General features: G+C 36.9%; 1 protein-coding gene across 1 annotated transcript in view; it reads left to right on the top strand.

Moving 5' to 3' along the window:
- Positions 1 to 13,659, top strand: part of SLC16A7 (solute carrier family 16 member 7) — a 162,896-nt gene extending 149,237 nt beyond the window's left edge. Inside the window, exons 3-5 of the mRNA XM_055128144.1 lie at positions 2,200 to 2,343; positions 7,646 to 8,464; positions 12,600 to 13,659. Coding sequence (XP_054984119.1) covers positions 2,200 to 2,343; positions 7,646 to 8,464; positions 12,600 to 12,847 — 1,211 coding nt within the window. The 3' untranslated portion in view covers positions 12,848 to 13,659. The remainder of the gene's footprint in view (positions 1 to 2,199; positions 2,344 to 7,645; positions 8,465 to 12,599) is intronic.
- The last annotated feature ends 205 nt before the right edge of the window (positions 13,660 to 13,864 follow it).

The following is a 13,864-nucleotide window of genomic DNA, read 5'->3' as shown; positions in this document are numbered from 1 at the left end:
TCCTGTCAGTGCAATGCGGGGGTGCCCGTGATCAAACCCAAACCCAAGTCTGCCTTGTGCAAGTGCCCTACTTGCTATACTATGCGGTCCGTTTGTTTTGTTTGTTTGTTTTTGCTTTTACTTTTTGGGGTCACACCTGGCAATGCTCAGGGGTTACTCCTGGCTCTGTACTCAGGGATCACTCCTGGCGGTGCTGGGGGACCATATGGGATGCTGGGAATCGAACTTGGGTCAGCTGTGTGCAAGGCAAATGCCCTACCCGCTGTGCTATCACTCCAGCCCTGGGCGGAGTCCGTTTTTATATGTACATTTTTTATTTCCAAAATTGAGCATGATGCCTGTAAATAATATAGAATCATTCCTTCAGGAAAAAAATGACACTTCACCAGAGTATGCAGAGCTGTGCAGGTTAATTCAAATACACTCTGCGTGCTGCTCTGCTTTCTTATAGGAAATTCTTAGATGGTTAAAGAGACTTAATGTTGTTTTAGATGTAAAAGCTAGGAAATATTTCCAGTCTTCAAGAAATCATTCCGTGTTCATTTTGCCAGCCTAAAACAAATAAGAATGTCCTTCCTGGGGTTGGAGCGATAGCACAGCAGGTAAGGCATTTGCCTTGCACATGGTGGATCCGGGTTTAATACCCAGCATCCCATATGGTCCCATATGGAGCACTGCAAGGAGTAATTCCTGAGTGCAGAGCCAGGAGTAACCCCTGTGCATCACTGGCTGTGACCCAGGAAGCAAAAAAAAAAAAAAAAGAATGTCCTTCCTGTTTGATAATATATTGTAACCTGTTCTCTTTCATTCCTACCACTTTTACCAAAACAACTTTCTGGGGAACAAATGTAATGCTGTACTCTATTCATCACTGTATCACTGTCACTGTCATCACTGTCATCCTGCTGTTCATTGATTTACTCAAGCGGGCACTGGTTATGTCTCTATTACACTCAGCCCTGAAATTTTAGCAGCCTATACTTACTCATTTTTTCCCAACAGTTGGAGGCTCTTTCAGGGTCAGGGAAATGAGACCCATTGTTACTGTTTTTGGCATATCGAATACTCCGTGGGTAGCTTGCCAGGCTCTGCCGTGTGGGGTACTTTACTCATGCATCTTGAAAATATTGCCATTCTTTCTGAATAGTAAGTGATACTCTGTTCAGCTATCTCTGATTAATCTCCCACTACTATCTGACATTTCCATAGCGTTCTCTGATGGTGCACTTGTCCCAGTGCTGAGTCTGAGTACCCGGTCTTATTTCACTCATTATACTCTGTGTTTGGTTGAATGTATCCCTCTAGAACAACCAGTTATGATTAAAAGCTCTATCACCCTTAATTTCAGCCAAGGAAGGAAACTTTATTCCCATATATTCCCATATATTGAGTTGCTCATGTTCATTTGGAACTGACTCTTCAATCTTAAATAATTACTTTCTTGACTAGAAAGTTAGTACAGAGCATTTACCTTGAATTCAGCTGACCTCAGTTTAATCCCTGGCGCTAGTGGTCCCCGAACACTACCAGGAACAACCTAAACTCCTTCTTCTGCATTATCCCCATGCCCCCCAAAAAAACTACTAATTCAAATAATAATTCAACTGTTCTGTAGTTAACAACCTGGTCACTTGTTCTGGTCACTTATTGAATGTGACCATAATTAGATTCATTCCATCTTAAATTGTATGATCTTTCTTTCCTTCCTTCCTTCCTTCCTTCCTTCCTTCCTTCCTTCCTTCCTTCCTTCCTTCCTTCCTTCCTTCCTTCCTTCCTTCCTTTCTTTCTTTCTTTCTTTCTTTCTTTCTTTCTTTCTTTCTTTCTTTCTTTCTTTCTTAATTTTGACAACCATTCTATAAGTTACAGACTAGTCCTTTCTTACCTTTATTAGAATTTGTCAACAGAATATTTTCATACAACAGTCAGGATTCACCTTCATATTTTTAAATGATCTCTAAAATGATTTGACTGAAATGTGGAACATTGTCATTATCTTAACAAAACCACAAAAGTATCAACCAAATTCAAGTTTGCATGAACCATGACCACATTTTTATATCTGATTGATAGTATTTTTAAGCAACCATCATGTGTAAAGTCCAACAATACAATCATTAAATGTGATTATGTTAAGAATAAAAGTAAATTAAATCGCCTTAGTAACTAACTAAATGTTTGCTTATTTTCTTTCTACTACAGGTCCCATAAGTAGTATTTTGGTGAATAATTTTGGTAGCCGGCCAGTGGTAATGATAGGAGGTTTGTTATGCTGTTTTGGATTTATTACTGCCTCTTTTAGTAAGAGTATATTACATCTTTACATCACTGTGGGATTCATTGGAGGTGAGTAAATTTTTGTTTTGAACATATTTTCTTCTTACTATTTCTGTTTTTTACAAAGTCCAAAAAGCACAAACAGGTAACAGGCACTTATATTGCACCTCTAGAAGTTTCTCTGAGTTAATAGAACCAGAAGTAAGTGCTGATTGCCGCTGGCCATGGTCAAACACCCCTCTGCACCCACCTGGAAAAAATCACTGTATCACTGTCGTCCCGTTGTTCGTTGATTTACTCGAGTGGGCACCCGTAACGTCTCTGTTCCTTCCAGCCCTGAGATTTTAGCAGCCTCTCCTTACTTGTCTTTCCCAACGATTGGAGGCTCTTTCAGGGTCAGGAGGATGAGACCTATCGTTACTATTTTTGGCATATTGAATACATCACAGGTAGCTTGCCAGGCTCTGCCCATGCAGGTGGGATACCCTCAGTAGCTTGCTTGGCTCTCAAAGTGTAATATATATATTGCTCTCTATGATTTGTTGCCTACTGTCTGAACTCCATCAAATATGGTGTGGTAATTATGGAAAATTATGGATATGAGTAGGAATGTGTCTGGAGCGACCTGGAACATGGCATCCGTTGGGTAGTGGAGGTCGGCTGCTGGGACTGGGTCCCTTGGGGCGGGGAGTGTTCTCACTGGGCTGCCCCAAGTGAAAACATTCTGGTGAGGAGTCCATCAAAAATAAAGAAGCACAAATAACACAAAAGTACCATTGTTTTCTTAATTACCTTTTTTGGTCATACCTATATTGTATTAAAATTTAAAAAATATTTTTGCATCTTAAGGAATAAAACTACCTTACATTTTTCTAGTACATAGAAATGAGTTATGAAAAACTCAAACATTTTTAAAAGTGTGAAAAATATTATCAAACAAGTTACATACTGTGGTATGAATTTCAAAGTGAAAGAAACAGAAAATTGTTTCACACTTAACTCCCAGGCATTCAAGAGAGGATCATGGATATAGATTTTGTGGGGTATAAGAACTTCATTTTTTTTTAAAGTTCATTTTATTGTTGCTATTTAAAATATCTTCTTACTCATAAGTTAAATTTATTGCTAAAAAGGTGTTTTCTTCTTGCACTGTTTAACTTTAGCAATAGCTTTATTGTTGTCTATATCCCGATAACCAGCAAAGCTCTATTGCATCTCTGTCTTAATCTTATTAATTATTATTTTTTGTTTATTTTTTGGGGAGAGAGGGGCACAGTCAGTGATGCTTAGGAGTTACTCTTGGCTCTACACTCAGGAATTATTCCTGGAGATGCTCAGGGTATCATATGAGATGCTGGGCATTGAATCTGGGTGCATCGTATGCAAGGCAAATCAACTAGCCACTGTACTCTGGCCCCACTTAATGATTCTTTTAAAAGTATCTGTGAGACACATTTGCTCTTAAACAAAAATATTTAAATTAATAGAGCATTGCCTGAGTATATTTGTTTTTCCTGCTTAATATCCATTGGCTCAAAGTGGCCTAACATATAATTTGAAAACTCTTGCTTTTATTAGCCTCGGTTATTTGCGTTTTAAAAATTATATTTGGATTGGAGAGATAGTACTACGACAGGGCATTTGCCTTGCATGTGGCTGTCCTGGCTTTAATCCCTGGCACCACATATAGTCCCTTGAGCCCTACATGAGTGATTACAGACACAGAGCCCCGGGTTATCCCTGAGCATAGCAAGGTATGGCCCAAGAACAGGCAAACAGAATAGAATAAATAACTATATTCAAGGTTTTAAGAAGACAGGTTTCTAATGTACAAAAGGATTTATTCTTTCCCTTATACTCACAGGTAAGAAAGAAATATAGGGAAAAAATATATATATATATTGCTTTATGTGTCACATCCAGCAATGCACAGGAGTTACTCTTCGCTCTGCACACAGGTATTACTCTTGGCAGTGCTCAGGGGACCATATGGGATGCTGGGAATCGAACCCGGGTCAGCCGTGTGCCCTACCCACTGTGCTATCACTCCAGCCGAAAAATATCCTTCTTTATGTTGACTTAGATTAGTCTAGCTTTGTGCTTTTATAATTTGATAAGATAAAAGGGGGGCTAGGGGAATAACTCAAGGCCCAGTATTTGCAAAAATATCTAAAAATTATTGAATATAAGTCTGCAGAGAGGAACAATATTGAAATTCCAGGCCTACATGGCCTTCAAAACCTTTTTGTTATGACCAAACTTTGATATTGCAAATGGGAACTTTCTTATATTAATAATGTGTATGGTTCCAAGTATTCCCTTTTATTTTTTGAAACTCATCAAATATTGTATTTGACTGTAGAAGTAGACTCTACATTATAATGCCTCTGATTATAATGTATTAGGTAAAATATAGTTTTGGTATTATTGTAACACAGTTATCAATGATACGATATGATAGGCTAACCTTAAATTTATTACTTGAGTCTTGAAGAGACTGAGCTTCTAGACTATTAAATTCATTATCAGAAATGTATCTTAGACCATGATCAGCCAAATACTCTCATTTTGAAACCTGGTTCATAATTGTCTCTTAGGTCATGGATAAATTAACGGATAAATTAACATCCCATATTTTCATCTTTGTTTAAAAAACTGAGGGGAATCTTATCTTCTTCATTTTACATTAGTAAGAATGATAAATGTCAGCAGGTAGGGCATTTGCCTTGCACGCGGCCGACCCATGTTCGATTCCCAGTATCCCACATGGTCCCGTGAGCACCACCAGGAGTAATTCCTGAGTACATGAGTCAGGAGTAAACCCTTGTGCAATGTCGGGTGTGACTCAAAAAAGAAAAAAAAATAAATGTTAAAATGAGTATATATAATAAATGTTAAAATTCTGTATACTCAGAAGTCTTGCAATTTTAAAATGAGTATTAACAAATTGTAATTACCGATTCATTGCATGAAATCTTATAGTTCTAGAACTAACTTGGTATAGCAAAATTATTTTGTTGTGCTTGAGGGGACTGACACTCAAGAAATCAAAATAGGTTTGCCTAATGGGACACATGGGAAAGTAGTTAAGGAAAAGTGAAATAATTTGGTGTCACATTTCATATTATTTTAGTATTTCATGATAGGAAATAAATGGCAGCTATCCCGAGGGAAAATTTGAATTAATACCTCAAGGCAAATTATGGGCGACAGTTGGGAAGAAAAGAAGGACAGGAAGTGACATAAGATAAAGACATTTAGACTTATTACACTACTACCTGACTTTAATTTAAATCCCTCTGACTAACTACAAGTCACTTGACCATAGACTAGTCAGTGTTTTTATAATATTGATCTAATTGACACTCTGTTCTCAAAGTTAAGGCTGAAGCAAAATTAGAGAGCCTATTTCTCTCCAAATTTCTTTCCAAATCCTGTTCTTTGTTTCTTTAATCCCTTTTGGGGACCCTACTACACATAAAAAAGAAAAATTGTATTAAAGGTTGAAATAAGTTTAGATTAAGAGCTGAATATCCAGAATCTGATCATTGCTTTGTTGTATGTTTTCAATTTATATGAATTAATGCAGAATTATTTCTTCTATCACTCCTAAAATAATTGAGGAAAATGCCTACAAACAAAGGAGAGGTAATTTATACAGATTGACTTTTTGTATTTTTTGTTTTATTTGTTTTGAGGGGTAACTCCCTAGAGATGTGTGCGGTCCAGGGGCCCAAAGACCACTTTGGTGAGGTAATAGCTTTGAGTGCAGGTCTAATGATTCCGTGCTAAGGTGTGACAATGTGGTAATGCTCTGGTGCAGTGTTGTTGGAGATAACCAGACCACCTCACTGGTCCTCGGGATTTCCAGGACTGTCCCAGAGTTTCCTGGGAGAGGAGGGAGGCTTATAGAGCTAGGGATCCCAGTCAGAGTCTCAAGAATTCAGTGTTTCTGGGGACTGGAGCAATAGCACAGCGGGTAGGGTATTTGCCTTGCATGTGGCCAACCCGAGTTTGATTCCCAACATCCCATATGGTCCCCTGAGCACCGCCAGGAGTAATTCCTGAGTGCATGAGCCAGGAGTAAACCCTCAGCATCGCCGGGTGTGACCCAAAAAGCAAAAAAAAAAAAAAAAAAAAAAGGAATTCAGGGTTTGTAAGGTTAACATTCCAGACATTTGAGCTTTCTTCTTGGCACTAATTGCAGGTGCTGATAAAACAAACTCATTCATTACTACTGCTAAATAATACTTTGGTAAGACTTAACACATAATTTTTCTGGAACATCTATGTCTGGCTGTGCTCAGGTCTTACTCCTGGCTCTGTGCTCAAGAATCACTCCGGGTAGTGCTCAAGGGACCATATGCAGTGCTGGGGATTTGAACTCTAATGATACATGTGCCTTAGCCTTTGTACTATCTCTCCATTCAAGTCATTTATTGATTAAAGACAAGCTTTCATAGAGCCAAGGAGATCACTATACAGTAGGAACTTTAAATTCATATATAATCAGCTTTAATCCCCCAAATGTGAATTGCTTTCAAGTGAAGAAATGCTATTTATTATTTAGTTTACATACATGCTTATCTATATTTATGAAATGTGAGGATGTGGAGCATGAAATCACAGCATAAACATATTATTCATTTTTTTATTGTTTGCATGGTTTTGAAAGAAATGTCTCCTGGGAGGTATAGAATTGTTTATAAATGCAACATTTTTAGTCTATTTGCATTGCTTTAGCTATGAAAGGAGAGTATTCACATTTTAAATACTCTCTTGCACACAAGGAAAAAAACACTACTTTATATATGTGTAAGTTGATAGAGAAATTAATTTATCTGTAAAATTATATGCACGGCCGACCCGAGTTCGATTCCTCCGCCCCTCTCGGAGAGCCCGGCAAGCTACTGAGAGTATGGAGCCCTCGAGGCAGAGCCTGGCAAGCTCCCCGTGCATATTGGATATGCCAAAAACAGTAACAATAAGTCTCTCAATGAGAGACATTACTGGTGCCCACTTGAACAAATCAATGAGCAACGGGATGACAGTGATAGTAGAATTACATGATTATAATTAAGAACAAATAATTATGGCCTAGTTTCAACCTATGCTGTATTTAGTGAACCAATAAAATGTATTGGTTTCTGTGCATGTGCTTTAAAATGAAAGTCGAAGGAGACAGTTATAGATATCAATTGTCAAGTTGTGAAAAATGTTTTTATGTTAAATCCCATTCTGTCCATACTTATAACTATCAAAGATTACTTCCTGCCTTTGTATTATTAGTTCTGCCTTAATGATATGTTTTGAAGGATAATTTCTTTGGTGAGTGACATCATGTCTTTTTTTCTTTTTGTTTTGTTTCTAGGTATAGGTTTGGCCTTCAACCTACAACCAGCCTTAGCAATAATTGGTAGATATTTCTACAAGAAACGTCCTCTAGCAAATGGATTGGCCATGGCAGGAAGCCCTGTTATTTTAAGTACATTGGCTCCTTTAAGTCAGTACCTGTTGAATAATTATGGCTGGAAGGGAAGCTTTCTGATTTTGGGAGGTTTATTGTTGAATACCTGTGTGGCTGGGTCACTCATGAGACCACTTGACCATCATGAAATCTCTCTCAGTGCTAAAAATAAAATTAAAGTGAAAAACAAACAAGGAAACGTGAAGTCAAGACACCCCAAAACATCAATAAGTGAATCAATGAATAACTGTTTAGATTTCTCTCTTTTTAAACATAGGGGTTTTTTAATTTACTTGTCTGGAAATGTCATCATGTTTCTGGGCTTTTTTGCCCCAATTTTATTTTTGACTTTATATGCGAAAGACAAGGGAATCGATGAGTATTCTGCAGCTTTTTTACTCTCCGTCTTGGCTTTTGTTGATATGTTTGCTAGGCCTTCTGCAGGACTAATTGCAAACACTAAATATATCCGACCTCGAATCCAGTACTTCTTCGGTTTTGCAGTCATGTTTACTGGATTGTGTCATCTCTTATTTCCACTGGCACAGACCTATATCAGTATGTTGGTTTATGCTGTGTTCTTTGGCCTTGGATTTGGGAGTGTTAGCAGTGTCCTTTTTGAAACACTCATTGACCTTGTGGGTGCCGCAAGGTATTCCAGTGCTGTGGGACTTGTCACAATCGTCGAATGCTGCCCGGTTCTTCTTGGTCCTCCCCTTGCTGGTAAGAATAATTCTCATCAAGAAAATCAAAAAGCTTAAAACTAATATCTATCAACTCAAGCTTTCTTTATGGCGAATGATGTGTTTTATAGTAATAGTCTGAAGGACAGTAGGAACATGGAATCTAAGTCGTATGATCCTTTATTTACATATTTATTTATTTATTTATTTATTTATTTATTTTTGGCTTTTGGACCACATCCCGTGGTGCTTAGGGCTTATACCTGGCTCGGACTCAGGAATCACTCCTAGATGGGCTTGCGTATCATATTTGGCACCAAGGATCAAATCTGGGTCCAGTGTATTTAAGGCACATGGCTTACCTGTTGTATTATCTCTCTGGACCTAAGATTTAATTTTAAATGACACAATCAGTTGGTTTTAGATGTAAATTCGTCTCAGAACTTGGACCTATGTTGTTAGAATTGAAGTTACACTGATAATTAGTTGCGTTATCTTCAGGTTTTACCCATGCTACTTGTCTTGTAGCTTTTATAATTTATCATAAAAATAAAATAATGATTTAAAATGTACTAATGGTGATAGAATTCTTCTTAAATTAAAATAGGTCAAAATTTAAAACATGGAAAAAATGAAAATAAAAAAATTTAAACATGATTTCCGAAGGTCAGAATTTCACTTTCTTTCTGGTATACATTGATTCTATTAATAAGAAAGTTATTTAATACCTAAAGAAGGAATATTTTCATAACATAATAGGAATACATAAATATATAATGTATATGAAAATATATATTGTGTGTATAGAGAATCATTACAGTAATGAAGGAAACTTACTCAAGATAATTTTGATGACATAATTTCACATTTCACTGTCACTGTCACTGTCATCCCTTTGCTCATCAATTTGTTTGAGCAGGCACCAGTAACATCTCTCATTGTGAGACTTATTGTTACTGTTCTTGGCATATCCAGTACGCCACAGGGGGCTTGACAGGCTCTGCCGTATGGGCAGGATACTCTCGGTCGCTTGTTGGGCTCTCTGAGAGGGACAGAGGAATTGAACACAGGTTGGCCACATTAAAGGCGAATGCCCTACTGCTGTGCTATCACTCTAGCACATATTTGTTCATATTAAATATTGCTTTTTAATTTTCAAATCTGAAATATTTTAAGACAGAGGTTATGGTTCAGTAGTAGAGTATTTGCCTTGCATGCATAAGTACCTGGATTTAAACCCTGGCACCACCAACTAGGCATTAAGAGAGAAATACACACATGGAATATTTTCATTAATGACATTTGTAATAAACCACACAATAAGTAATCTAAGGAACATCTACACACTAGTTACTTTGGAGGGGTCCTCTCCGAAGTTGTGCTCAGGAGGTCCAGGACCCACCCTTAGCAGTATTTTGCTGACTTGACCAGATGGTTCATTGTTTGGCTTATTGTGGTGCTTCTCAGACCCAGCAGAACTGTGGGCTACCAGGGTCATCACCAGTAGTGATTAGACTCTCAGGACTATACTAGCTGTGCTAGGAGTGGGGGGAGGAGGGAACCTGGGTGGTGCATGGGATCAAATGAAGAGACTTTGCCTACAAGGTTATGTGCCTCTGAACCCACAGCTATCTCCTTGACCCTAATGTTATAGCACTGTAGCACTGTCCTCCCAATTTTCCATCTGACCACAGAGACAAAATTTCATCGATTTGCTTGAGTGGGCACCAGTAATGTCTCCATTGTGAGACTTGTTGTTACTGTTTTTGGCATATAGAATATGCCACTGGTAGCTTGCCAGGCTCTGCCTTGCAGGCACGATATTTTCAGTAGCTTGCTGGGCTGTCCAAGAGGGGCGGAGGTATCAAACCCCGGTCAGCTGTGTGCAAGACAAACACCCTCCCCGCTGTGCTATGGCTCTAGCCCTAATGTTATAAATATTAAAAATACCTTTTTGGCCAGTCTTTGCCAGAAACCACTGTGTATTTTTTTTTTATTCTGAATCTTTGCCTTTAATTTACTTATAATGTTGAATTCCCTTCTTATGGTCAGAGTAATTGCCAGGCTAAGCATGAATTTTTCCATGCATTTAGTATTGACCTTACTTAGATACCTGACACCAATTATGGGTTCCCAGCACCTCCAGAAGGGATACTAAAACAAAGAGCCATAGCTCCCAAGCATATGTAAATATATTTATGTTTAATATATATGTAGTTATGTTATTTATTTTTTGTTGTTTTTGTTGTTTTTGTCTCTGTGGTCAGATGGAAAAGAAATTACTTCTTACATGATATTAATGAAAAATTCATGTATGTCTGTCTTGAGGAATTATTGACAATTTGCCTTCCACTTTTCTCTTAATCAGGAACAAGTGATGTAGCTGTTGACTTTTTCCTGCCTACCAGGGCCATCCTGTGATATCTAACACAGGGGTTTAGTTGAAATATGCATATACCATGATAGCAAAACAATTGTCAAGTTGCATAAAAACCAATAGTTCTTATTTGTCAGCTAATTAACTTCTCATAAGACAAACGTGGCTTGTTTTTTCATCAGAATTAGCTTTAGCAAATGGATTTTAGAAATGTGTACATTAGCAACAAAATTCTTAGATTAAAAGAGAAAATTTATTTTACCCAGTATGTCAATTTTTTTAAAAAATCAACGCATAACAGATCAAAATTTAGGATAAAATAAAGGAACTTAATATTCCTACTCCAACCTGTTTTTGGAAGACACATTAATAATATTTGTGTAAGTGTCACAATGTATTTTATAATAGTCACAAAAGTGTAGAAGTTCTATTATGAAATATTTATGTTTATGCATATGTCATATTCAGTATGTCTATCTCATCTTTTACCTGGTTAAAGAGAAATTTTTCCATAGATACAATTCTGTGGTAGATCTGATATATCCAGTGTATGAGGTCTGTGACTTGATCCCCTAAGTAATAGAACATTGTGACCAGAGATGGGGAGAGAGAGAGAAAGAGAGAGAGAAAGAAAGAGAGAGAGTATTAGTGAATATTAAGGCCCTTGTGGTGCATGCAACTGACCTTACTTAGATACTTGGCACCAGTTAAGGGTTCCCAGCACCTCCAGGAGTGATACCAGAGCAAAGAGCCATAGCTCCCAGGCGTATGTAAATATATTTATGTTTAATATGTATAGTTATATTATTTATTTTTTTGTTTTTGTTGTTTTGTCTCTGTGGTCAGATGGAAAAGAAATGAGATAGGTACAGAATGGTCTCTCTCCCTGTGTGGAATATAAATATTAACAGTAAGGAAACAACAAATGCCAGAAGCAATAGAATTAGAATGTTAATTCAAGAACTGACTTAATCCGGTGTGTAGAAGAATGAATAGGAGAGCCCTTAAAACACTGGTGGAAGAGAGTGGTCACTCTGAAGGAGTGGTGTGGTGTTGTAATAATAGATGTGTGAAACTATGATTAACAATATTATAAATCACTGTTTCTTAATCAAAAGGAGGCAGGAGAACACTATATTCAAATAATTTATAGGTAGTGAAACCTAAACTAAGCTAATGACTAAATTCTAGTCATAATGTGAGAAATTTTGACTATAGAAATTAATTTATATGTATATCAGCATCATAAGGAATATTCATATGAAATGTATTCATATGCACTGAAATGTATCCTAATTTTTAAATATCAGCATAAACAAAACATGAAATGTAAATGCATTTAGTAAGAAAAATTTGTAAAAGACTTTGAGCGTTTCCAAAAGAATATAATTTTCCCCTTTTTATTAGAAAAATAGAAAACATGAATGGATGAAAGTTTTAATATGTAAGACTTAATGTATAGATAGAGAAGTATACTCATTTATGCATATATATATAATAGACTTACATGTACTATCAATATATACACAAACCTATATATACTGATTTATCTTGGTTATGCATTGTTACTGATGGAAATCATTTTCAATTTAGTAATATACTGAGGACGTATGAGCTTATGGTTGACTTCTTATGCATTTTGAAAGCAGCAGCCTAGAATATTTATTAAAATCTCATTTACGGTTGATGCAACAGAGAATTGAGTAATTAGTATTCCCTTTAAGCAAACAATGTATTTTAAATTTTTATTGTTTAATGGTATTTTATTATAGTATTTTAAAATGTATCTTTCTTTTAGGTAAATTGGTGGATTACACTAGAAGCTATACATACATGTATATCACCTGTGGAGTTATTGTGGTCGTAGCAAGTGTATGGCTGCTCATTGGCAATGCTATAAACTATAGGTTGCTCAAACAGGAGAAGGAACTGACACCGTCAAAGAAGAAATTTAATAACCATGAAACAAACCTATCTGACTCTTTAAAAGATGCCAAAATGAAGAAAACAGGAATTATTCCCTCAGAAAGAGAAACTGATATTTAAAAGAATCACATCTCTAATTTCAGTGTTAATGATGTTCTTAGGAGTATTTTTATTTTTAAACTCTTAGAAAGGGATGCTTTGTTGTTGAAAGAAGTCATCGTTGTGAATGAAAATGCAGTTTTCCTTAGTAGAAAATTGGAATTATGTTGATTTTAAAAGTTACTTGTGGGGCTGGAGCAATAGCACAGCGGGTAGGGTGTTTGCCTTGCACACGGCCGACTAGGGTTCCATTTCCAACATCCCATATGGTCCCCTGAGCACTGCCAGGAGTAATTCCTAAGTGCAGAGCCAGGAGGTAACCCCTGTGAATCGCCGGGTGTTACCCAAAAAGCAAAAAGAAAAAAAAAGTTACTTGGCCAGAGGTCAGAATGTTAGTACAGAAGGTCGAAAGCTTGCCCCATAGGGTCGCCAAGTGCCACCGAAATTAATTCCTGAGCAAAAATCATGGAGTAATCCCTGAGCACTGTCATGTGTGACCCAAGAATAAACAAAAAGAAAGATTATCTCAGTTGCTTCCTCTTATTAAAAAATAATATTCGAACCCAAATAAATATGTCTGATAGTCCTTTATAGTTTGGATTTTAAAGGTAAACATATGGGAGAAAAGAAGGGGAATCACTTTTAAAGCTAATGCCTCTAAAATTGGCATAGGTAAATTAAAATTGAAAAAAAAAGATTAAAACTATCATTTCTGAGCACGGCTACATTTAATTCTTATTTTTCAGAATACACTAGTACCTATTGCTAGGGAATAGAATTCACAAAATATTTTTCACGATGTCTTGATCCAATATGTAAATTAGCTTAAAAGCTTTAAGGAAGATGATGATGAAGATGAAGATGAAGATGAAGATGATGCAAGTGATTACTCTATATGGTCCCAGGTCAGTGTCCAGAGTGACTCTTGAGCACAGAGCTAAGAGGAAGCCCTGAGCACAGCCACACTTGAACCAACCTCCCCTTGCTATCACCCCCCAACCTCCCTCACACATGCTAAAGTATTTAAAGCACCGAAAT

Source organism: Sorex araneus, chromosome 2 (assembly GCF_027595985.1).
Source record: "Sorex araneus isolate mSorAra2 chromosome 2, mSorAra2.pri, whole genome shotgun sequence".
Classification (NCBI taxonomy): domain Eukaryota; kingdom Metazoa; phylum Chordata; class Mammalia; order Eulipotyphla; family Soricidae; genus Sorex; species Sorex araneus.
Note: the sequence above shows the minus strand (reverse complement) of the source record. Positions and strands in the feature narration are given on the sequence as shown.